The sequence below is a fragment of the Dermacentor variabilis genome, chromosome 4 (genome assembly GCF_050947875.1).
Source record: "Dermacentor variabilis isolate Ectoservices chromosome 4, ASM5094787v1, whole genome shotgun sequence".
NCBI lineage: Eukaryota > Metazoa > Arthropoda > Arachnida > Ixodida > Ixodidae > Dermacentor > Dermacentor variabilis.
The window spans coordinates 62,224,004-62,250,473 of NC_134571.1; the positions used below are offsets into that span (position 1 = coordinate 62,224,004).

The window sequence follows — 26,470 nt, forward strand, 5'->3', positions numbered from 1 at the left end:
GATAAGGTTAGGACGGAATTTCTGAAAATTGCATGCCACATGATGACAAAGAGACATTGTATGGGAAATAATCAGTTTTGAATAGGCAGTCGCAAACTGCTTCTTTTTTTTCTGTTGAGGGTGGGGGGGTTGGGGGGGGGGGTTGGATAGACTGTGGCAACTGATCCATTTCTTCTTTATCATTATTTTTCTAGGTCACTAGAGTACAATGTGAATGGCACAGTGTTCTACATAGGGAGAGCGAAAAGTCTTAGCAAGTCAGATGTTAGGCCACTAAATATTTCCAATACTTTCCCAGTGCCAGTAGTAATCCACAGCATTGAACTTCAGCCTGAGAGTCAACCTCATTTCACTGTGAGTATACCAGAAGAGAGCATTTGCAAATGCTGAGCTGTTATGCCTGGCTTAAAGTAATTGAAGCTTTTAAGTAAGAAAGCAACTCGGAAGTTGTGTTCTTGTTTGATCACTTTTGGGCATTTTGGGTTCTCTTTGAGTGCATGTTTATTGACTCATAGGACATTGCATAGCCCTCAAGTTGACTGTCTGAATGCCCAGCTCTCCACTGTCTTACGACTGTCGTTGTGTCACACCACGCAAAAAATAAAAGCATCCCCAAATGTTATTGTATATTGTATGAGAGTGTGAGCCCTGGTTTCTTTAAAAGCACATGTGTTGTGCATCATGTATGATGTAGGATTGTACTCCATATTTTATGAAAAATGTTTAAATTGACTTCAAGCTTGAAACGCTTTTGCTAGATGTAGTGGCATGCTGGATTGGGCTGGTGGTACATTAGTGAACATGAAGGAAACGGTGTTAAAAACACTGGCTATATGCGCTTGCCATGAAAAGCATGTCCCATTTCAGAAAAATGTAAAAGAGGTGGGCTGAAGTGTATGTTTTGTACACTGATTTTGACATCTGATATAGGATGACCATGTTGTGGAACTGTATAATAATTACCCTAACCATAGCCGTCTAGAAAATGCAAAAAATTTGGTTTCATACGAAAACTGTCTGTAGAGCAACGGACCAGTAAGCTAGACACATAGTATTTATTAAAATGAAAGGAAATCCAATTCAGCACTCTGTGACCTGTATTACAGTTGAATTTTGCTGTAGTTGGTAAAATCTCAAACTAAGAAGCGTGCTTACTTTCCGGATGACCACTAGCTTTGTTAACTGCAACACTGTGTGAAATGCTCCATGGGCCTCAGGATGAGTAATGTCAGGCTTTACAGTTCAGTTCTCCTCCCCCTTGCGTGTAGGTTGCCATATAGCATAATGTGGAAATGAAGCTGTATAAAAATACTGAGATCTGAGATACCCGCCGTGGTTGCTTAGTGGCTATGGTGTTGGGCTGCTAAGCAGGAGTTGCGGGATCGAATCCTGACCACGGCGGCCACATTTTGATGGGGTAGAAATGCGAAAACACCCGTGTACTTAGATTTAGGTGCATTTTAACGAACCCCAGGTGCTCCAAATTTCTGGAGTCCCCCACTACAATGTGCGTCATAATAAGAAAGTGGTTTTGGCGCGTAAAATCGCATAATTTAATTTTTTTTAAAGCACTGAGATTCATTTCATGCAGATACTGCAAGAACGATAGAAATTCATTGTCTGTTAGCCATCATCGCTCATAATTGTCAGGTTCGTTGGATTAACAGTTGACCCACAGTTGGGCGGGCTTTGTCAGTGCACCCTTGAAAGCATGTTTGCTCAGGCAGAGTTGGTAGCTTGTCCTTCACCAATTTGCCAGTGCTTTTGTACAGCTGAGTAGCTGGTTTGCTCTGGTTCAGATACTGAACGTGATTCACTGAGGCAGTTTGACCTTTTTTACAGTTGGCTGTCACGTCTATGTAAATGTAGCTAAGCACAGGCAAACAGTGAAAAACTGATGAACATCAGTGGCGTAAAAGTCATGAGCTATTTGCTATACCTTCCTGTACATCCCTGGCTGGGAGCTTGCAGATCTAATAGCCTGAAAGGATATGTATGCCAACATGGCGAAAGAGGGAATGCCTGGCAGCATTCCTGCCCAACTTGTTGTGTCAAGTGGGAATGCACGTATTCAACATAATATAATATGGTAGTGTGAGGCTTCAAACCAGGAAAGAAAATGCTACTGCTGAAGCACTCCCACACCCTCTTGGTTCCATATTCTGGATCAGTGAGTTTAGCGAAAATTAGCCATCGAGCAGAACACTCCTCGCTCTAGTGAGGGGCTGTTCCGTATGCCACATCATACAAAAGTGAAAGCATCTGAAAGTGATCAATCAGGAACACAGCACCTGTTTTGAGCTACTCAGTATTTTTGTAACACAGGAAACAGACACTTGCCTTACAATGCAGTGTTACATCCATGCAGATATTGTTTATATCCATAAGACAAAAAATAAAAAAGTTTTACTGTCTGTGTGCTTTGCATGTTTTCACGCTTTTCATTGTTTTATCGAGTTTTCATATTAATGTGGTACATATAGTACAAACATTATCAAAAGTTCAAAGACCAATGATGCCACTAAAGAAAATAGTTTTTTCTTCACAGCCTGTGCATACTGGCTGAAATCAAGTGATGCAGCATACATGCACGTTTGATGAATGCAATGTATTGAAGCAATTCCACATTGCAAAACTGTGCTTTAAAAATTACCAGTGGTGGAACAGCTGTGCCAATTGTGGCCGGACTGTACAGAGAGGGGGCCTTTGTGCCATCCTGCGTGAAAATGACATTTCATCAGAAAATTGCGCCAAGCCTGCGCCAAAGCAAGCATACAAGCGAAACCCTCTTTTCATCGATGCTTCGCAGCTAGCAAAACTGAGGTCAAAACCAACAGCCCCTTATCATCAACATCATAGAAGGAACCAGCCGGAGTTATCTGGTTCTTCACTCCCATATTTTTCTTTGACAGGTGTACAATGTAGTGCCGTTTTACTGTTTTGCTGGCACTTCGGTGTTCATCGAACCCGCATGGTAGCATGGGGTTTGCCAGAGCAGGATGTCACATTCTTGGATTAAATGTTAGCTTTTTCTATGTTTATGGGTGATAGCAGGGTTTTGTAAAAGAGCTGCTGTGATCAGAACGCCGCGTGGTACATAGCTTATAAAATCCATGCTCATTGTGAACACGTGAGGACCATTGAGGAAGAAAACAGAAAGAGAACCGTGCGAGTATTCGTCGCTGGCCCAACTGTGTTCTACAGTCATGCTTCATATGTATTCTCAAACTTATTCACATGACCAGATATTGTGACAGATTTTCGCAACATCATTTCGCACTTGCGACTTGGCTATCAGTGCGTACTGAAGTTCGTGATCCGTCAGGGTAGCCTATGCAGTGGCTATGGCGCCGCACTGCTGAGCTCGAGATGGCAGGTTTGCTTGCGACTGTAATGGCCGCATATTGATGAGAGAGAGTGCAAGTACGCTTTTAATGCAAAGATTGCAAATGTGCGAAAATAAAATATGTTTGCACAACTTTTTTATGTTGTACTGTGCTTTATTGAATCAAATGAGAGAAAGCGAGAACCTATGACACTGTTTACTGGTTTTGATAGCTGCAGATTTACGAGGACCAAGGTCGAATGGGGTACACGGTGAAAGCCACCACTTCGATGGGTGCTGCCCTGTTTGTCGACGCAAAACGATTGTGTCGAGTTTGAGTCGCTGCTCTTTGTCAGGGAAATAGCGTCGATGAAGCAAATACAAAACCGTCTTTGCGACTCGCGCATGCGCAGTGGTGCTGATGCTATTTTTTGTTCAAAATAACTCCCTAATGTGCACGGTATGACATGAGTGTATTGCATGATGTCATGTTCAGTGCAGGCGCGCATACTCAATCGGTCTTGCGGTGAGCCTTTGTCCACAAGCCGTTGCATTCTCGGTTAATAACACCCCCCCCCCCCCCCCCCCTTTGTTGACAATCTGTCTGTGGTGCCTTCTCTGCGCCGTATCGGAGAGTCGACGAACCCAGCCGCAGCACTCTTTGTGCATTGCATTGTCAAGGAGTATCACATCCTTTCGAATATGTGCTTGCAAGGTAAACCTTGTGCAAACCCATCTCCACAACATATCGACTATATGAGTTAATATCTGGACGGTATATCATAAGCACACATGCGTTTGACCCTGCACCAAAAGTGCTTGTTGCTGTGCCAAGTCTGCTTTTTGCCTGTGCCAGGACTTGCGCCGAAAGGGGCAATGGCTGTTCCACCACTGAACTAGTTTTTAGCTGATGCTGTGGTCTCTAAACTTTGCTTATGAGTGCACATAGGGAGAAGTTTAATACCTGTAGAGGTTGACCATAATTCAAGCCAGGTAACATTAATGAGCATAACGGTCATCTGATATAACTATCGATAAGCACACTTTATAATTTTTCTTATTCTTGTTGAGTTTACTGCACTTACACTTCATTTGTCCATTCTATTGCATGTTGGATGATCAGATAATTCATATCTTTGCTCTTGCCCTCAGGTCATATTTAACTCATCAACAGTTCTGCAGCCAAACGAAACAAAACCAGTGGTGTTTCTCAAGTTTCACCCACAGAAGACGGCTCTGCAGCTGAATGCGACACTAAGGCTGCATACGAACATATCGCACTTCAACATTCCTCTCACATGCTACAGTGGCAGGCTAACACTGGTAATGAAATTTCTCACTGTTTCATGATGTTTGTAAGCTTGTACTTTCCAATGTGGAAGTTTCTTGGTCCTGATACTTTAGTCCTCAGTGAAAGTGGTGAACAAGAATGATTGCATTTTTTTGCTTTCCTTACTTCAAATGGCAGAGGCTTCACCATGCTGTCAACAATGAGTCCTTTCTTGACTTCGGTACCCTTGGTATTGGGAACAAGCGCAGCATGTTTTTTGTGGTCATCAATGAGAATCCTATAGAGGTGGGTGTGCACATTTTTGAAGTTTCTGTTGGGCAGGTTTCTCAAAAGCTGCCTACAATCACTTGCTCTGTCTAGAGCACAATGAAACCCTGTTATAGTAAACCAGTGAAGGGAGCTTTACATTTCTGACAGGAGTGCTACTTTAAACAGAGGGGCACGAAAGCCCTACTGCTTTACCAAGGGATGTTATTTTAAAATTGAATAAAGATTTCCTAGCCCAATAACTCTTGATTATCGACATCAAGAGTATCCCCTTGTCAGCACCACTGCATTATTGGAAACAGCAAGCATGCTGACTGGTGCCAGGTTAGCACTACCTATTTCAATTGTTTGCTCTCTTTGTAGTTGACTCTTGCACTGTTATTGTCCCTGGCATCAGCCATTTGATACGATGGCTAATAAGAATGGTACAGTTACTTGTCTGGCCACAGTGTTCTTCAGAGATGATGTAGGTTCTCAATGCAACTTCTGTGATCCATGGCGCTAAATAATAGCAAACACTTTTAAGAGCTAAGCCTTCAATACGATGGTAAATTTTGTGCATAGAAGGTGCATTTCTAGGGTGCACTTGCAAGCGTGTAGAAATCTTTTTAGCAGGAACTTGTAGCAAGGTTCCCAGGTGTCAGCTCTTTAACTATATTGAGGGTCCTTTTGGATAAAAAAACAGGATTTTGGTTGCAACATGAACTTCCATTTACAGGATTTGATGCTGCCCTTAAAGCCCTTGAAAACCCCTGAATGTGAAACTGCCTTTTTCAGGACCTTGAAAGCCTTTAAGTTTAATGGAGTGAATATTGCTTTTGGCTAAGCTCAGCACATTTTATTTGTGTATCTTACACAAGGTTTATGCAAGTCAAGTGTCAAGTGAACCTGATCCAATTCACATCTTTTTTGTGGGAGACATCTCATATATCGTGGTTGATGGTAGTTTATATGAAAAAGACTTAGTGAGCACTTTTCTGTTCTTGTACAATAAAATTTTTTTTTCCTCATTGTCGAAGACATTTTGTTTTCAAGCTCTCAGGCATCATGGCGCTTTAATCCTTGTTAATGCCTTGAAAGTCCATGAAAACCATTTCTTCCCCGAACGCTTCTACAAACTCAGATTTACTGCATTTGGAGTACTCAATACGATCCCTATGACATGTTGTTTACATGATTTTAAAGGCTAGACGTAAAAGATGCAGACACAAAAGGAATGAAAAAAACATTACAATCATCATTACTCTTTGTTATTCATGTGTCTGTATCTTCAGTGCCTAATATTCCAAACCGTAAATCTTTACCACTTCGCTCAGGTTTCTGTGTTCAAAGTTGTTGATATTGCTGCGAATAAGTCCTATGTAGCTGATACCTTGCATCATCTTCAAAACTGCATTATTTTTAATTTTTGCTCTCAAAACAACTCTGCAGGTGGTGATCAAGCACTGGGGAACAAACATGACGAAGACGTTAGTCGAGCTGGCCACCGAAGCTGAAAACAGCAGCACACTAGTCGGGAACTACAACTTCTCGAGCGTTGTGAGAAAGGTAGGTGCATGTTCGCATCTAGATTCTTTCATTTGGGAGCATGAAGGAGTGGGCTGGTAGGCACCGATAAACTGTGCAGATCCTTGCTGGAGGGAACCAGCAGACAGGAGAGACCAGAAGGCACAGTTGTCACCCAGGCAAAATATGTGGAGTGTGCACGGATGGGGCGCCGATTAATAGGTTATTATACAACAGACTTCTGCTGGTTTGACTCTAATTTGATCATCTTCATTCAACCTTCTCCGTGAGCCCTGGCCAGCCAACAGTCTGTGGGCTGATCATTCTGTTATTTCAGCACTAGAATGGCTCTCGTCTGATGATTTCACCTTTTTCTATGTGTGTGCATGCGCTTCTTTTGCCATTGCCAACGAAGAAAGTCATGACTGTTGTGCGGCGATCATGTTGTTATGTAGCACTTCTATTGCAGGTAAATGCATACAATATCAGGTAGCAGGGTATATGTATTCACAAGGAAGCCTAATCTATCCTAAGAAGAATGTGCCGTTTACAAACCAGTTTTGCTGGGTGAAGCAAATGTACTCTCAAGGAAACCTAATCAATCATAAGAAAGATGTGCTGTTCTTGCCACATTTACAAGAAGTGCAGGCTAACCAGTTTTGCTGGGGGAAGCACGTATCATGACAAGTACACATAGTTTTTCTGGCGCAGTGTAGTGATGTTGAGCTTGGGAACGTAGGATTTGCTACGCATGACGTATAACACTCCATGCCTCTGCAGCAGGGTTAGCGACGTTTTTTCGCTTGCACTGTCACTGGTGTCTTGGCACTCTTGTGTTAAGAGCAGATGCCAGGCCTGTCTAGTATTCCTGATGCTTCTGCCAACTCTGCATTAAGGATATGAATGAGGTTGCCATAAAGAGTGTGTCAGCTGCTGCTTATATCACCCTTTCCGATTTGCGGAGACCACCCTAATGTGAGCACCAGTTAATGCACGGACATTGCTAAGGTCAGTCGTCGGCATCAGCTAATAGAAAACGCTCATTCCACTCGCAAATTCGTCAATGCCTTCAAACTCAACTGTGACTGAACTAGGCTTCAGCAGTGCTGTGTCTGGGCTGTAATGTCTAAAGAGATTTTTTACAGACCGAATTGCAGGCCTGAGGTTTCAGTTAGAACAGCTATCTGTGCTCACTTTTATAATGGATAGTGAACAGGGAATATGGTTGAATATCACTGGTGTTTTCGGCGCCACTGCTTTACAATGTAATCCGACTGCATATATATGAAAGCTACCACTGTTTCTTTTCTTTAGATCACCCTGTTGCCCCTGCATTATGCACTGTTTCGAATCAGTGTCACAGCACCAGAGACTGAGGGGGTTTTCTGGGGGGAAGCCTCCATCGAAACAAACCATGAGGTAAGTGCTATAAATTAACCCTAAACACTGTCTTTGTGTGTAATGATGTCATGCCCTTTCACAAGTTCCACAGTGCTTGTACTGTTTTCTACAGGTTTAATATAGTTTATCCATCCTTATTAACAAGTACAGATAAGAATAATGTCCGTACCAAATACCTATATAGACAATATATGTAGGATATTTCTGCATTTGAAAACTTGCTTTCTGCATGGAGACATGACATCTGTTGCAAATGAAGTATCAAAGGAAACTTGAAACTGCCAGTGGGTGTAGTTTGAATCCTCATATTTGATAGCTGATTTGAGATTTTAATAAGCAGTCACATTTGATTAGGTGACTTTGGTCTTGCTTGCTACCAATTTTGTTTTTCATTCACTGGTGTGTGTTAAAAAGGATTTGCCTTCAACTTTTGTTGTTGGTGTGCCTGCCCGTCATCGGCACCACCTCACAGCTTATTCCTCTTACATGGCAGCTGCTCAAGGTCCAGTTTACGATGAGGACAGCAAAGGGCAGCCTCATGTCGGATCCGATAGTCTTTGAGAATGCATTTCCGGTATGTTGTCATGTTTTTTCTTTTTTTTTTAAATCTTAGCGTATCTGCTGTTTGCTGAAAAGCTGTACACGAATCTCACTATGTTGAGCATTCTGCTCCAGGGAAACTATGAGCAGAAAGGAGCAGAAAGGAGCAGAAAGGAGACATGAAGTAGTGATGTATAGTTTGTAAACCAGAGAAATATGAAATAGAAAGTGGGAATATGAGATTAAATGTATCTGCAAATGATTCGCTGAAATATGCAAAAACCAAAGGAACAGAAATTCTATGAAAACTTGAGTGCACAATATTGGATGTAGATTGTATAGTAAGGAATAACAACAAAGGCAACTAAGTACAATGAGTTAAATGAGTGAGGCAGGGAATATAAACATATATTGCGCAAAAACAATCTAGGAAAAGAAAAAGTTCAGAAGCACAACGATTTAAGGTACCAGTAAGGACAAACATTATAGTAAAGCACAGAACAAGAGCACTGAAAAAGAAGCCATGTATGACGTAAAAAAGAAGCACATTGTCTCATAGTGCATGTGTTGTGACATCGAAAATACTGGGCCATGACACCAAATGAAAAAATGAAAAGAAATGAACGTAAGAAAACCATAGATTTGCTAATAAGCTGCTTTTTTATGTGTTGTACAAAAGGAGATTTTGTGCTATTTCTTATGATAGGCAAACATCACCTTTTTGAAAATGAATCGAATAGGAATAGTAAGTGTTGAATATTTAATAGTCAAATGCAGAAGCATATATTTATAGCAAGAATATTTATCTCGGTATAATAAGGTACCCCGCTTGTATTGACGAGTGAGAGGAAAGATAGTCAACTAACAAGGACAATTAGGATCAGTTTTAAACACAAGATGACTAATTGTCAATAACAGAACTGCACATGTTTTGTAGCCTGGTTTTAAACAAGCATTCAAAGAATGAATGGCTGCTGTATGACTAGCTTTCCAAAAACACAAAATAATAGTTGTTAAAAAAAGGTAGGAAGTTGTGGGGAAAAAAAAAACAAGCTACTGGAGAACTGTAAAAACTAATATAAAAACTACTGCAAAAACTACTGTAAAAGAGCGTGTTGCAAAGAAAAGATCACTAGTTATAGCGTAAAAGGTAAAACTGCTGCATGTAGACTTCAAGAAACACTAAAATACAGACTACAACCAAAAATCATATTGTCATATAGACTTCCATCACAAATCAAAAACAAAGCTTGGAATACCTATTTTGTTTCTGAATTGCTTTGAAAATTGTTTTCGTTGTTTTACTTCATTGAATTTGCGATACTTTGTTGATCAGAAGGACAACAGTAAGCCCACTTTAACAGTTGTTTGTTGTGAAATATTTGGTTAGTTTCAATATTTGAAAAAACAAAATAGATCATTTTCACATACGAATATGAATACTAGTAGGTGTCTAATGTTTTATTCGTATTCAGAAACTTCGAACATTTGCCCACATCTAGTTATTATTGAAGGGCATGCACTTGCATAAACCTACTCGTGAGCTAAAAAGAAGGGACAACATAATGATGTGACTTGAATGTTCCGGTGTGTTGTGGGTACCTCATAAGCTTTAATTTCAACCTGGGCATCAATCACTGTCTGCATGACTGTGTCCTGTCAGGTTATGATTTACACGAGCTCAGAGGAAATGGAAAAGAAAAGCTGTGAATACTTGGAAGGGAAACACTGTTAGGTCAGAACACAGGTTGGTGTCCTCCTGATGACTTCAACTATTGTGCCCGTTGACCTCCTAAGTAATGTCTGTCATGAAATTAACCTGCATCCTCTGTTTCAGATTGCTGCATCTTCTTGGTGCTATTGCTTACTAAGTTTGTGTGCTTTGTTAATAACAGTGGCCCTTTTTCCACATCTTACACAGCTGTGACTGAGAGCCATAATTGCATGTGCATGAAGTGTCGGTGTAGTGTTAATTCGCATCACTCTGCCATTTTATTTCTCCTTAGGGGAAAGTATCATCACAGAATCTGTATATCCACAGCACATTTTCACACTCCATGACAGTGACTTCAGTGCAAACAGTTCCTGAAGATTCTAGGTTTTTTTTTGAAGTGACTCAGAATGCTTCGCCTGTGCTGCAACCGAGGAGCAAGAACTGGGTAGGTGGTGCCTCTATTGCACCTACCGTGCTAGGATCGTGGATGATTAACTACTGTGTGTTACCGATGACTAATTTGTGTGTTACCGTATTTACTCGATTATAATGCGCCCTTGATTGTAATGCGCACCCATTTTCCGTGACCTAAAGAAAGAAAAGTTATTTACAGTAACGGGCACCTTATTCTTTCATACAGAAATACAACTTTCTTTTATTTGTAAAAACAAAAATTTACCCCAAATGCACTAAAGTTGCTATAAATAACAAAAGTTGCAGTTTCACCCAAAAGGCGAAGCATTAATTGTGATAGCAAATTAGTAGACATATGAAAAGTAAGGATAGTTGTTTTATAGGCTGTATAAACTTTTAAACATTCGCTTACTAAATAAATGAACAAGCATGGTATCACGCACGCACAAGCAAACATGAACACATCTTGCGCAGTGGCCATGGAAACTCTTTATCAGCGGTAGCAGGAGCGAGCGAATCATGGAGCGAATTGACCTTTGTGTGGCCTCTCGCTTCAACGCAAACTAAGCAACGAAACCCGCGAGAGCAGATTGCTTTAAAGATAGGCGGTGCGTGGCTGCGCCGTACATAGCAGCCACCATAGTAGAACACATCTGTTTGCGCCAGTCCCGCACGCAAGTTTCGGGAACTCCGAATGCCCGTGATGGGCGGCCAGATTTCCGTTCGTCTCTGCACACATGATCACTTTCCTTTTAATTACGGCATCATGATGAAGTCGACATGCCCTTGCTGTTGGCACTTCCATGCTGATAGCGCAAACGCAGAAAACGGGAAGACGGACAGTGCAACACATACTGCAGCACATGGAGGAAGCTACGGCAGCTAGGCTCGAAGCGCGTATGAGGCGGCCATTTTGATATGCCGATGGCGATATGGTAATGCAGGTTTAGGGTTGTACTCGATTCTAATGCGCACAAAATTTTTGGACCCGTTTTATTGGAAAAAAAGTGTGCGTTAGATTCAAGTAAATATGGTAAATCTGTTGCGTCCGCTTGGAGATGTGCCACCTATTCCTCACAGATGATAGGAGAAAACCTGTATGCCCCTTTGATTGCTGTTTTTGTGGTTGCTTTAATAATCACATTTGACTTATATCTTATACATTTATAACTTGATGGGCAATTGCATTGTGTACAAAGTGTGGATGGTCAGCTCAGGCTACCAGTGGATGTTAAGGTGGCAGATAAAGGCCATTAAAAGTTTGCAGCAGCTTGTTACATTATTATACCGTTATCATCCTAATGCACTCTGTTGATTTCAGTTTCAGTTGCTTCTATAAATGTCCCTCTTTTCACCTGCATGTACTAACCACTTTGCATTGCAAACAGGCTCATCTAATCATGAGTGCCATAGCAGTACAGACATTGTGCATCACTACAGTTACATGTGTAGTTTATGATGTTAACCTGTCTGCACAGGCAGGGAAGCTCTACTTTGACCCTAGGCGTGAATGCAAGCAGGAATGCTACAGCGGGTTACCAACAGCAACAACTGGTGAGTAAATCACAGCCACACTGTCCGAGTGCTTGGTGGCAACTTCTGATTCCTGTGTGCCTTGTTATTGAAACCTTCTTGGTGCATATGAGGGGATTTGGTCTAGATTGTAGATAGATTGCCCAACAGTGTGTATTTTGGGTCGGCATTCAAGTTCTGTGCTGCTTTTTTCTGCAGAGGGTCACCAGTGGCTGTCTGGCCTTAACCTGCCCAGTGATGTTGGTGATGCAGACCTGGAGCTCTTTCAAAGCATTCATGGCCGCTGGTTGGCCCTGCAGGAAAGCAGGAGGCATGTGTAGGTATTTTTGCTGTTTTGTAGAATTTCTTTTGATTGGTGCTCTCTGCGCCAGTCATCAGCAGACCAGTTCTCACGCTGTATTCATGTAAGCAAACCTGGGCATGGTATGGTTGCCTCGTATCTTGCCTAAAATCAATTACCGTATTTATTCCAATCTAGACCGATAGTTTTTTAAAAGATAATCATATTCCAAACTCTAGGGTCGGCTTAGATTCGAGGATTTTAAAAAACGCACCAGTTTTTTATTGAAACTGCTAAATATGGTGCCTAGCTAGTGCCATCTAGAAAAGTCAGTATCGCAGCCGCTACTAGCCGTAGCCAACCATACACAAGTGAGGTCACCATTTTGACCTGTGTCGTGTCGGCCGTATCGGTGTGCGGCGTGGCGTTATCGCGATGGCACCAAGCAGCAGATGCCACTACAGTGCCTCTTTCAGGCGAAAAGCTATGATAGCCGCAGAGGCATCGTCGAACCTTCAAGCCGGGCGAGACTTCGGCGTCAACGAGAGAAACGTCCGTCGTTGGAGGGGACAACGACAGCAGCTTTTTGCGTGCACCGCAACGAGGATGTCATTTAACAGACCAAAGAAAGGCCGTCACCAAGAAGTGGAGACAGTTTTGGCCGACTTTGTTCAGACGCAGAGAGCAGCTGCCCTTCCAGTGACAACAGAAGTGCTCCAAACGAAAGCTAGGGAACTTTCGAGGGAGCGAGGCCTCACGCCAAAGGATTTCAAAGCCAGCCGGGGCTGGCTTCAGAAATTCAAGAAGCGCTTCGGCTTCAGCCTCCGACATCGCACTTCAATCACCCAGACGCTTCCAAGCGATTTTGAAGAAAAGCTGATAGCTTTTCAGCGCTACGTGCTGCAAAAGAGAGAAGCGGCAGGCTACATACAACCTTGGGCAAATAAGCAACGCCGACCAGATGGCTCTGTATTTTGATATGCCAGTGGCGTACATCGTGAATGAAAAGGGTGCCAAGGAGGTGAAGGTGTGCTCTGTGGGCTACGAGAAGCAGCGCGCAACTGTGATGCTGTGCTGCACAGCTGATGGATATAAGCTCCCTCCTTATATGATATTTAAAAGGAAGACACTGCCTGCTCGAGAAACTTTCCCAAAAAATGTCATTGTGCGGGCAAATGAGAATGGGTGGATGACGGGTGTGATGGTGGAAGAGTGGGTTAAGATTGTGTGGCGAGGGCGTCCAGGAGCCCTTTTGACAAAGAACTTGCTCCTTGTCGTCGACTTTTACCGTGGGCACTTGACCGACAACGTGAAAGCTGCGCTCGCCCAAACAAACACGGACCTCGCTGTCTTAACGGGCGGCATGACGGGCCAGTTGCAGCCACTTGCTGTCTGCATCGACAAACCTTTCAAGGATCGTCTGCGGAAATATTACACGGACTGGTTGACTGACCAAGACCACATGCTAACGGCAATGGGCCGCATCAAACTTGCATTGCTATCGCAGCTGGCGGGCTGGGTAGCTGCAGCGTGGGACGACATCCCAGGTACTTTGATCGTGTGCGCCTTTAAAAAGTGCAGCATATCTAATGCACTTGACGGTACCGAAGATAGTGCACAGTTTGAAGGTGACAGTGACAAGGAACACAGTGACGAGTCTAGGACGACGTTGAATGAGCTCCGCACGCTCAGATTCAATAAATGCTGTTTGCGTTTTGTGAACGCTATCCTCACTTTTTTTGTTCAGCCTACATTCGAGGTAATATATATATTTTTTTTGTTGGCTTCGGACTTTAGGGGGTCGGCTTAGAATCGGGGTCGGCCTAGATTCGGCCTAAATATGGTAAGTCAAATTGTAGTTGCCACTGGGTGCAGTACGCCCCTCCATATGTTTCTTTACAATGAGTGCCATGAACACATGCGCCAAGTAGCATCAAAACCTTCTTTAAAATTTTTCCCCAGGCAGCTTTGTGCTGCATTACAGTAACAGTCTAGAATTCCCTTGGAGATCGTAACCTGCACAATGTCTACCATTTCCTTATAGTACATCTGGCCTTGCGCCATGATGTAAAATTATATTGTTGTTGGCTGTGGCTGGGAGTGGCTTTCACTAATTCCATTTTATTTTATAATGAAATGAGTGACCCTTTTACATGTCATAGTTGTGGATCTGAGGAGTCATCTGAACATATCCTTTGTGTCTGTCCCTGTGCAACGCCCACTGCCTGATCGTTTTGGACCTTGCTAAACTATCCACCCATCTAAACATTTTCAAAATAAGAGTCTACCTATATAGCCACACACTTTTAAGTGTGTACTGGATTTCGTTAGTGGCTATTGACAATCTTGTTATTTCTTTGTCGGCTGCATGATGCAGAAGCAGCAAACTTGTGGAAATTCTGCTCTTAGCATCGCCTATTTTGCAGTGCTAACGTGACACTAAAAGTGGACACAAGCGAGGCACAAGGTTTCCTCATGGAGGCACAAGTGCTCTTTCACTGGCCAAAGCTGTCAACAAAGAATGTTCTGAAGTTTCCAGTTACGCAAGTTGGGAACCTCACAGTGAGTATTGGAGTACCCATGATACTCCAGCCATTTCTGTTCTCAGTGTGCAGATTATAGGCCATGGGAATGACATGAGCCACACTACAATTACTTACAGGGAAATATGGCTGAAGACGCGTAAATATAGCATTACAATAAATGCTAGGCTTCTTGCAGCCTGTTTATCTATCTAAATGAAGCCATTGCTGTGCAAATAAGGTGACACGTAGAACAGAAGATCACACATAATAGGCACTACACAAGGACAAAAGTCTGTTCTTTGTGTCTTGTCTTATTTGCACTGCAATACCTTCATCTAGTATCACCCAAATAGCCCAAGAGTCATCTTGGCTCATCAAGTTGCTTTTGGAGTATCGTTGGCCTTACATTGACACTGACAAAAGTTGCAGATTGCGTTGCATGTGCCAAGTTTACTTATCTCGGCAATGTAAGTGGCGATGCGCTCAAAATGCTAAAAAGCATCAAACTATCATCTCGCAATGCCTGGTGATTATAAAATATTGTTTATGTAGTGTTGCCTTCACATTCGGTTTTGTCATTTCAACGCGCATGTCATATTTAGTAAATTAGGTCTACCAGGCCTAATTTAACAAAAACTTCCAAAGGCAAACAAAAAGTTCCAAAGGCAGGTCATAACGTGCAACAACTGCACTTGCTGAATTAAAGCATAAGCTTGCCATATTGCATTGCAGCAACATGTTGCTCATTTGTTGCAGGTGAGGCAACTGACCTTGGAGAACCCATCCAGCCTTCCTGTGCTGGTTCAGGTGTTGCCATTATTCTTGTACCCTGACTTGGACGCAGCCCTCACCATGGCTGCACACTCAACCGGCATGCTGAATCTTTCAGCAGCATTGAAAAGTGAGCCCAGTGCATTCAGCTTACAGGACCTGGAGGAGTACAATGTGAGTATAGAACAACTACTCAAGCAACCTGGCCTAGTTATTGTGCAACTGTGTAAATATTGCGCGCCAGCTTTCCAAGGATGCCAGTCGCATGCTTAAAAATTTCACCAGAAATGCACATGAATTTGATGCATCAAATATCTCAGCAGGCTAAGCATCTTCAGCCATATTACTTTCCATTTGTACTTGCTAGTTGAGAGAGAATTGATGTGTGGAGGAACAGAGCAGTCCATGCTCAACTTATTGCACTGCACTGCACGCACGCACGCACACACACACACACACACACGAAAAATACTATTCGTATTAGCCGAAATTCGTATCATCGAAACAATTAAAACTAGCTAAATTAAAGCGTCAGAGGTGAACTCACTCAGGCACACGTATGTAAAAAGCATTTATTTCTTGAAGAAAAAGTCTCTAATGTCATTCTGCTTCTTTTTCTTTGTCAGGTCAATTAGCAGACTTTGTTCAAATCCATAAAAACGTGCACACGTGTCGTCGCTGATTTCATCCTGGCTGTCCGGCGCCGCGTCCGCGCCTCCGCACCAAAAGAGAGAGGGTGAAATCGCGTAACTGCGTGCTGTCTGTTCTCTTTCACTGCTGTCGGTGGGGCTCATGCTCGCGGTCGCGTCCGGCCGTGCGCTGGAATCGTGCCAACTGTGGCCTCTCCTACGTGCTGCGGCACAACCTCCTCCCCTCTTTAGCAACCGGCGTGCGCCGGTCGGGGGTGCAGCTGCGCATGAGAATGAGCGCGCGGGCGTCGGCGGTGGCAGCTGCACCACAGAACACCTATATGGCTGCACCGCCGCTCCTTCGTCAGACGTCTCGTTGCAGTCGAGTGAGTGAGACCCATAGCTCCGAAACGGCCCAGTGATTGCACGCCAAGCAGTTCGGGGAAGCGGCAGCGGACGCCGGATTCCCCCAACACCAAATGCCAGAAGAACAAGGAGCGAATGCGCATGCGACGAATGAACATGTCACCAGATGCGAAAGCAAGAGAGGCAGAACGGAAACGCCAACAGCGACTGATTACAGTCACCGACAGTTTATTCGGACCTCACGGGGACTGCGGAAATGTCCGAATAAACAGGTGTCTGAAAAAGCAGATTAAGAAAAAAAATATGAAATCCTTTATTTCCACGCACTTATTCGGGCTCGGCAGTAGGCTTGAAGAAATCGTGAGTGCGCCGTTGCACGCTGTTCTGTTTATGCGCAATCAGATAAGCCTGAATCTCGGAGCGGGTCGTACGGTCACTATAGGTGGCTGAAAGCACAGTCACTGCTTCTGCACGCTCCGCATGCTACGGCAGCGTAGCACATGGTGCATCATCTTCCGACTCGGAGTCATCGTCCGGCGGTGCAGCAGAAACCTGACGAATGATCTCGCCGTCGTCGAATCTGCGCATGTCAGTACAGCAGTGTCAGCACCTGTGAAACTGTCAAATGAGACGGTGTCCGGAATCACAATGCAATCACTGCGCAGGTTTCGGCAGAACATTTTCCGCGTCAGTAGGGAGCACATCGGAAGGCGACAAATCTTAGGCCTCCCGGCACCCGCTTGCCGGCATTCCCCAGCGCAGTCTGTGCGGGCACTGTCGGCGCCATTAGACACTTGACGCGATGTTTCCGTACGCCGCATTGGATCACCGGAACCTCAACACAGCACGCAAAGCAAACACCACCGTGCCGACACCAGTCGCACAAACGAAAAACATGGCCTGCTCGCAGCGTCGTGCGCGAAACAAACAAATCAGCTGCTGGATTGTCTTGCCATGGCTTACTAAGCTGAAACCGGAACTGCTGTACGGCCACTCTATCAAACAAGGCAGAAACGATGATGATGGGCGGGGATTTCCAGTAGCGCCACTTCGTGGGGCAGTAAGGAGGCTCCGTTCAAAACAAAAATGGCGTTCAGCAAGTCGAACTATGCGCCGGTCAGAGTCGGTGCATGGTGCCCTCGATTGAGTTGGCTCAAGGAGTGTCCGAAAAGTCAGACGAGAGGTTGCAAGGTGTCCGAACTTTCGGCAGTTATACATTATGGTCTATGGGGAGAATGGTGGTGCCACGAAGCTGACCGAATAATCGAGCATGTCCGAATTTTTGGAGTCCGGAAAATCGGTCGGCGACTGTAGATCGCCGGGTACCAAAAGCAGGGAAGCAGAACAAAAGCGGCAGCAGCGACAGGCGATATCGCCGAACACCAAAGCGAATGAATTGGAGCACAGACGGCAGCAGCGACCGGCCATTTCACCGAACAGCAAAGCCAGGGAAGTGGAGCGCAGACGGCAGCAGCGTCTGGCTTTCGCCAAGCACACTTTCAAATTTCCAGAGTGTCTTCAGTAATTTTCGTATCAACCGACGCAGGTCGAAAATTGATTCGTAACAACCGTTCTCTAGCACGATGCAAAGTAATGGGGCTCGGCCGGGACCAGAGAAAAATTCGTATCATCCAGAAATTCGTATTAGCTGTAATCGTATCATTGAGATTCCACTGTATTTTCATTTGATGCCACGGTGGCCTAGCAGTGACAACAGCGGCCTCAAACTTGCTGAAGCTGTGAGGCAGCTTTTCAGCCAGCCCCCTCTTCTCGGCAAATACTCGCATGGCAGATTCCTTGTTGGCGTTGCATATTCTCCGTGCACAGGCGCGGTAGCGTTGCAGAAGTCACAGGCGCCTTTTTCATTGCGAGGTGCTGTTCTCGCTGCAACGATTGCATTCGTCACGCTGACGTAACGCGCAGCTTCTGCCACTGTCGGGCCTGAATCACCCATGCTGTCGCTTTCCATGTCATCCTTATCACTGTCACTACGCGACGCGTCGGCAAAACAGAGGCAACGATGGCGAAAAGTCTAATCTCGCAGCTGACATATCTTCGCGGTCGCAGCAGCGCTGCCGAGCAACTTCTTCACATTCCAAATGCCACACACCGTAGTCATCAGTAGACCCATGTCACGTGCCAGCGCCGACTTCGTGTCACATTCGAAAGCACAAACGGTTTCTAATTTTTCTTCTATGCTGAGCACTTCAGCGTCTTTTTATCCAAGCTTCGGCGTGACATGAGTCCTCGCTTACATGACGCCACAACGCTCTCTGGGACAGCGTCGAAATGATGTCGATGTTGATGTGGCTTCAGACGCAAATGCTCAGGGCACTTGGACGCCGCTCAGATCTCTGAGGCTTGTTGTTCTGCCAGGCCGCCCGATGAAGACGAAGCACCGCCATGCTTGCGCGACGAAAGGTGGAAACACTATGTGTTAACTGATACGTATGTAATAAGCTGATACGGTTTATGCGGATACAAAACACATTATGTTCAATGGCTGCGGAGTTGGGCATTTGACTTTACTATTTTTAAAAGGAAACTGCTGTTTAAGCGGGTAAGGTTTAACAAGGTTTTACTGTACTACTTATTTCACGCGACGGATTTAAGAGAAACTTCAATGCAAACTACTAATATGCTCTGCAGGGCTTGGAAACCCAAATTACCAAAAAAGTAAATGCGATAAGAATGAATGCTGCAGTACAAGTACCAATCATGCTTTATTCAAACGAACCTTTACGGCACTCCACTGCCAGCTGCCGCGAGTCCCGCCAGCTGGCGCGAACTTTAAAAAATACCGGTAAGTTTCTTTTGGACCTTGTTTGATCCATGAACCAAGAACTTTCACTCGAGTTGGGCGACGTCCAAAAGGAGGTCTTCTGCACCATCACGTGAACAGATGAAGTTCAGCATGCCGTCTATGTGCTGTAGCACCTCGGTGAACGTGGTAGGCACCGACACGGCACCTGTGGCATCATCGTTGTCCTCGTCCGATGTCACAGCGATGGCGTCATCCAGCGACACCTTGCCGCAGATCGCAACGTTGTCGTCGGCCTCCACCTACTCGGCGAAGGTTGTGGTGAGGTTTAAACCCCGAAATCGTCGTTGGCGAAGCCTGCATCGGCCTCGAGCGGCATTGAGGTTGTTGCGTCCCCAGCAGAGGAGGCAGTCTCTCGCTTAAAGCCACAGTGCTTGAACGAGTTAGCGATTGTGCTTTGCGACACTGTGTTCCACGAACTGGCTATAAAATGCATGGTTTCGAGCACAGTTATCTTTTTTTCCGTCTTGCTGTGCTCCATAGCCGCCAGCCGACACTGCACTAACAGATTCCGGTACCCTTGCTTGACGCACTTAATGATGCCGGCATCCAGAGGCTGCAGCCGGCTTGTGCAGTTGGGTGGAAAAAAAACAACCCTTATGTTCCTCAGGCAGGACGTATCGGGTGGGTGGCATGGTGTGTTGTCCACGAAAAGTAATATTTTCTTCGCCCTAGCACCCATTTTGTTATCCAGCTGCTGCAAAAAATTGCTGAAGAGTGAAGACGTCATCCACGCCTTTTTGTTGAAGTTTTAGCTGCATGGCAGCATCTTCAGGTTCTTAAAGGACTGTGGCTTTGCAAACTTTCCAACAACGAGTACGGGCAGCCTCTTGGAACCGTCCTCGTTAGCACAGCATAGTGCCATCACACGTTCTACTATGCTTGCCACCATGACAGCTGTCACCTTTAAACGCAAGGATTTGCTCAGGCTGCATATGGTAAAAGATATTGCTCTCATCGGCGTTGAAAATGTCGCAGGGCTTGTATGCCGCAATCATCTCCGGCAGCGACTCCATTGACTCGTTCACCGTCGAAACGTCCATGGAAGTGCTTTCTCTGCAGGAGTGGCTGTACACAATCCTGTGTACCGATCCAGCCACCCGTTCGATCCAGCCACGATCCAGCCACCCGTTCGATGCCTGAAAGTCGTCCGATGTCCAGACGCAATGCCACGAGGTCTGCCTTTTCTTTTAGAATGGCACTGTCAACGTTGATCGCAGAGCTCCGTGCTTGATGGAGCCACTTGACGAGAACTTTTCTAACTTGCAGAGAGACGGAGCGAGGAAAGAGACCTGCAACACTTTTCTTTCGTCCGCCGTTCCGTCCTGCGCTTCGCGAGGGTCATCGTATAACGCAGGTCAGGTGTAAAATTGCGTCGAATAACCGGGGTTTTTAATGCATTCCTTCTATGGGGACTTCGATGGGACTGTGCTAATCCGCCGTAAAACACGGGTCGTCGCAATACCGGAAAACGTATAACTATATATATATATATATATATATATATATATATATATATATATATATATATATATATATATATATATATATATATACACAGAGAGAGAGAGAGAGAAACAAATTCGTTGCTGCATCTCCTTTACATTTTGAGTGCATATGTTTTGTTTGTTCAGTACCACAAATTTATTCTGCCAGAACAAATCTCACAATGACTGTTGTTAATGTGATTAGCATTCAAGCAATGTAGTGACACACCGTATTGCTACTGCTAAAGCGTACTATGAGCCATGTGCTGCAGCCAGACTCCTCTCTCGTGCTTTCTTCTGGACACACTGCACCATTTAGGGGTGCATGCACAAATTCCCACATAAAATCCTTTCCTTTCGCATACATAACCTTTGAGATAAGTAATGGTGGTGCCGTGCTTAAAGGGCCCCTCACCAGGTCTGGCCATTTTGAGCTGACAAGCGCAGAGCATACAATGCGCAAGAACGATTGTGTCTGCAAAAGTATTACATTGTTATGCGTTGCGGAAAGATTTCAAATTTTGAACCGATCACCATTTTCTCTTCTCCTCGCGGCTGCTACGCTCCAAGCCGGAGGGTGACGTACACATGTTAGTACAAATACGTACATGTGTCAGCGCTATGACGTCACTTGTGGTGACGCATGACTTCAAGAATTATTCAAGACAACGTCTGTTATTTGTGTAATATGTTACTAGAATAGACGAATTAAAGCTTAGAGAAATAATAAGACACACAAATAGAATATCTGCATGTTTTTGTTTTAGTTCGCACTGCAGCAAGAGAGATGTACTTCTGTTTCGTCTGCTTGTTCCCACGTCATGCATTCACTCACGCAGACACCGAAACTATGTAATTCTCTACCATTTTCTAGCACGGGATCATGCTCTATGATCCGCTTGTGTCTGCCTCAGTATTCGTGTAGCACAGACTTATACCGCTAGTCAGGTGTCCTCGTGCTCAGCGCGCAAAATCATGCGCTGTGCAAAACAAGACAGTCACAATAGCTCGCGCGTGCCGCCGTCAGCGGAAGTGTGCCACACCTTAAAAAAGTGAGGAAAAAAAAAACGAAGGCGGGGCCCATGACGTATGCGTCACGCGATCCTCGAGGTCTGGTATGGGAGAACGCAGGGAAGAAATTTCGCTTGCGGAGGCTAGACGGGGCAATTGGAAAGATCGTCTATGTTTGCGGTGAAGCTCGCCTCCTGAAATCATGGGTTTCCAGCACTGAAATATTTCTATCTCAGTGATTAATGAGCTGACTTGACAAATTTTTGTGGTAGAGTGCTTCCTAAAGGACACGTAACAGCTTTCAGCATATAGCCGAAGTTTGCTGTGTGGCCTGGTGAGGGGCCCTTTAAGCATTGGGCTGCTGTGCGGCACATGCAGCACCATCTAGCAGTGCACATGAAGTGCACATGAAGTGTGAATGCATGCTAACACTGAGAATTAATACCATGCTCAGAGCGGGCATTTGTGGTGCAACACACTAAACTGTCAAGCTGCTGTGCTTGAGGAACCTGTGTGACACAAGTTCGGTTCCAATGAGCGCCAGAGAAATGAAGTTCTTTTTTTTAATAGAGGAACAGCTGAATAGATAGACACAAAGTGCCCGAAGTGGGCTGAGAATGCTAATCGCCATTACTATCTTTATAACACTTTCTAGCTTGAGTTGAAAGTTGCTTAATAAGCAGTTGCCATGTGATAGCTGGCTGCTAGGTACAAGGAGAGCATTTTTCACCTCTTGTGCACTTTCATGCTCTTATTTTAGTTGGTTTTGCTTTTTGTTTTTGTTGCTTTCGTACAGCCAAGCCCCGACAATGTGTTCCTAGCCTATGGCAAAGGCCTCGAGGAATACTTCCACGTCCAGACACATAGGAAGTCTCTGGCCTTCCAACTGACACCGGGCATGAGAGTACGCGTGAAAGTTGGCTTCTCACCCAAGGATGACCAGCCTGCCTCCTCTCTGTTGCTCATTCGGTATGTTCATTGGTCCGGTCAAGGGGCGTCAATAGCAAAATCAAACTTTTAAACTGTGTAGCCTTTGCCTTGCATTTAAGTGAATTTCCTAGTGCTGTTGCTTAAAGCCACTCTCTTCAGTGAGCTGCTAGGTGGGAAAATATGGCCACAGGACCTACCACACAGTGCTTTCTATTCTTCAGTGTACACTAGGTACACTGTGGAATTTCACTTGTGTGTTACTGGTGAAATGCTTGTATGCTTGGTAACAAACATAACAAATCATGAGTTCACAAATTACAAGTCGTTTGAATTTCTTCCAGAAAGTTTAATGGGCAGAAAGGTTTTATCTAAGCTGTAATAGCTATACATGTGTGTCTTTATTGGCAAAAGAACTTTTGTGTTTGCATGACTCTGGCGTTTGATAGCCCTCATTTATGTGCCTTTGTTGTGGTGCAGGAACAATCTGACCGTGGTGAGTGCGGTGATGCTGAAGGGCCAAGGTGGTTATGGCCAGCTTCGTCTTGGAAACAAGGTTCCAGGTGGTGATGCTGTGCTGACTTTCGAACTCTCGGAAAGTCATCTGAAGGACTGTGATGGTGAGCTCCACAAATGTGATTTATACAAAGGTACGGCCGTGACGTGTGCAGTTGCATCCGCTTCCGGCTGTGTGGGGGATGTGCACTTCGTTGGCAGCGGTTTTGGGATCTGATAGTAGAACCAGCTGTGGCGGTTTAGTGGTTGTGGTGTTCTGGTGCTGTTCATGAGGTCGCTGGATTGATTTGCAGCTGTGGAAGCCTCGTTATACCCCTGTTGTAATGCAAAACTGTTCGCGAATAGGGTTTTGGGGGCTCGTTAAAGATTTCTAGGTGGTCAAAAGTAATCCAGAGCCCTCCACTGCATTGTCTTTCATAATCAGGGCAGCTTCAGAATGCGCAACCCCATAAATAACTCTTAAGTAGCTCTGTAATGAATTCATGCTCATTTCAGGATGCTTGCATTGACTTGCAACTTTATTTTGAATCATTTTGCGCTCTACAGTTGTCTCTGTGAGGGTATACGCAACCGTGACATTTCACTGAAATATGTCAATTCTGACACTTCAGTGCAATCTTGGCAAGTCGCACCAGTGTCTGCTAACCTTATTCTTGGTGCAGGCACAAGAAACATGCGCCTGTCGCAGCCCAACTTCACGGTACGACGAGGGTTCACAGCTCGCAACACTGGTCAACTTCCTGTGTTTGTCCAAGGGTTCTACATCAGTGGCAAGCCTTGTCAGGGTTACGGCTTCAGGGTGTTGGACTGCCACGGCTTCGAACTTAAGCCAAATGCCACCCGACGCATTGACATTGCGTGAGTAGTTGTGCCATGTCATCAAGCTGCTTCCTACTGTTCATGTTCTCCTTTAACATTGTAGTAGAATCCTGTTGCCACATTTTCCCTGATATATAGAAGAAAGAAACCAACCAGGAACATAGGTGTTTGGGCACTTGACTGGGATTGCATTACTGCAAGATATCAACCAGAAAAGTGTTTTAGCTGAGGATAACATAAATTATATGTATGATCTTTTTTGTGTGTACTCTGGAAACTGCATCTCTTTTGCACATGAAATTTGCATCCACATGCAGCTGTGTTCAATGTTTGTTTTCAGCTTGTTTATGACTGGCTAGAATTTAAGCATACGATGCAGTCTACTGTTATAAAGATTGCATGCTACCATGTGGTTTGCATTTTGAAGGTGCCTCACCTGTGTGTGTCAACAGTAGCAGTGGTTATACAGTATGCACATGCACAGGGAAAAAAAAGCAGAGAAGTAAGGGGAATCTGGTACAATTCTGCATAACACATTTTTCGGGATATTACATTCTTTTAAATATTCCCGGCCAATTTCCATAGGAGCAATGTATTTTCATACGGTTATTATGATTGTGTTTTTACCTGAAATTGGATAATACGACTGTAGAAGTGGCCTTTTACTGGTACTTCTAAAGCTCGTAGCTTTATGTTCTGGTGTACTAGCAAAATAACATTCCAACAACCTAGGAACACTTGTGTTAAGTCCTAGCCACACAGAAGAAAAAACGCATGTGGCATGCTGCCATCGGTACAACGCTGGTGAGCATTGCAGCCACACCGACTGATGGTGCACCACTGCTTAGTTGAATGAGGAAACAGCAGCTTCTTTTTTTTACTTCAAGAAGAATGTTTTTGCAGACATTGAAAAGAAGAAAGTTCAGCGCAAACCGATGATCTATTTCAACGTTCCTGAATAAAATTGCATTGGCTGCAGATCATGCAGCGTCAACTGATGCTGCTCCACTTAACATGCTGTGCAGAGCAGTGTCACTCTACTCCACTCGAACCTTTGCTGTTCACTTTTTAAAAAAATTACATCCTTTGGCGCTTACCTTTTTCCACAACAATAATCATCATCTGTCTTGTCCGCATTTCCTTTCTTTCACGCTGTGAGCCCGGTACTTCCAAGTCACGAGCGGCTTGTGTGTTATCAGCGTGACGCAGCATTCTCAACAGGAAAGTAGCGAGCGCCGAGTTGTCATGAAAGGAAACACAAGCAAGGCAGATGACGATGATTGTTGTGGGACAAATATACATTCCAAAGGGTGCAACCATCAAGAGGGTTGAGTTTATCACCAAGTGCACCTATTTTCATAGTTCTTGGAGCTTGCTTTGGATAATGCGATTTTCAGATGATACGTTTTTCGTCCCATGAGCTGTCTAAGGCTTTCACCTTAGACGGCTCATGGGACGAAAAATCCTATGTCCGAGATTGCGGCACCAAAATTCAATGGCACCAGAACGGGGGCCGAACCCCTGACATTTGGTGGGAGTTGAACACACAACCCTTGGTGTTAATTACGGCAAAGTGAATTAAGGCATAGATCATTAAGATAGATTTAATTAAGGCACTTGAACCCTCAACATTTGGCGTTAATTGAGGTGATATTATTTAAAGGACAGTTAATAAAGATATGAGTAATTAAGGCACTTGAACACACAACTTTTTGTGGGAGTCGAACCCAGGGCCTGTGGTGTTAATTAAGTTACAGTTAATTAAGGCATTCATCCCTATTACCTTTGGTACGAGTCGGACCCTCTAGGAGATATAAGCAAACCAGCTATATTTCCAAGTTGGATTCCAGTTGACATTGTGAAGGTCGAGAGTCGAACCCACTATATTTGGTGTTAAGGCGAAGTGAATTAAGGCACATTTAATTAAGGTAGAGTTAATTAAGGCACTTGAACCCACGACCCAACATGGACATATGGGTGAACTGGCAATATCCAAGTTGGGTTCCAATTGACATCTTCAAATTCGAGCGTTGAACCTACTACCTTTGGTGTTAAGGCATAGTTAATTAAAGTATAGTTAATTAAGTCACTCAAACCGCAGCCATTGGTGTTAATTAGGATAATGTTAATTAAGGTGCATTTAACTAAACCACAGTTAATCAAGGTAGAGTTCATTAAGGCACTCGAACCCACAACCTTTGGTGGGAGAAAGCAAGTGATAAGAAGTAACGTTGCACTAGAATGAAAATGTCAAGTAATGTAATGAATGTCTCGGGAGCGGCCAGGCTTTTGTCTACATCCTCTTTAGTGTATGCTAAACGACTTTC

The 26,470-nt window shown here is 44.3% G+C and overlaps 1 protein-coding gene across 4 annotated transcripts in view; it reads left to right on the forward strand.

Annotated features, from left to right (window-relative positions):
* Tmem131 (Transmembrane protein 131) overlaps window positions 1-26,470 on the forward strand; it is a 100,838-nt gene that overhangs the window by 20,646 nt on the left and 53,722 nt on the right. For 2 of the 4 annotated variants that reach the window (XM_075689287.1, XM_075689290.1), the window contains 14 exons: window positions 195-354; window positions 4,478-4,648; window positions 4,794-4,901; window positions 6,315-6,431; window positions 7,704-7,808; window positions 8,284-8,364; window positions 10,337-10,489; window positions 11,937-12,012; window positions 12,190-12,307; window positions 14,698-14,833; window positions 15,553-15,741; window positions 22,678-22,850; window positions 23,289-23,428; window positions 23,987-24,182. In XM_075689287.1, the coding sequence (XP_075545402.1) occupies window positions 195-354; window positions 4,478-4,648; window positions 4,794-4,901; window positions 6,315-6,431; window positions 7,704-7,808; window positions 8,284-8,364; window positions 10,337-10,489; window positions 11,937-12,012; window positions 12,190-12,307; window positions 14,698-14,833; window positions 15,553-15,741; window positions 22,678-22,850; window positions 23,289-23,428; window positions 23,987-24,182 (1,923 nt within the window). The remainder of the gene's footprint in view (window positions 1-194; window positions 355-4,477; window positions 4,649-4,793; window positions 4,902-6,314; window positions 6,432-7,703; window positions 7,809-8,283; window positions 8,365-10,336; window positions 10,490-11,936; window positions 12,013-12,189; window positions 12,308-14,697; window positions 14,834-15,552; window positions 15,742-22,677; window positions 22,851-23,288; window positions 23,429-23,986; window positions 24,183-26,470) is intronic. The other 2 variants (XM_075689291.1, XM_075689288.1) reach the window with 2 other exon arrangements.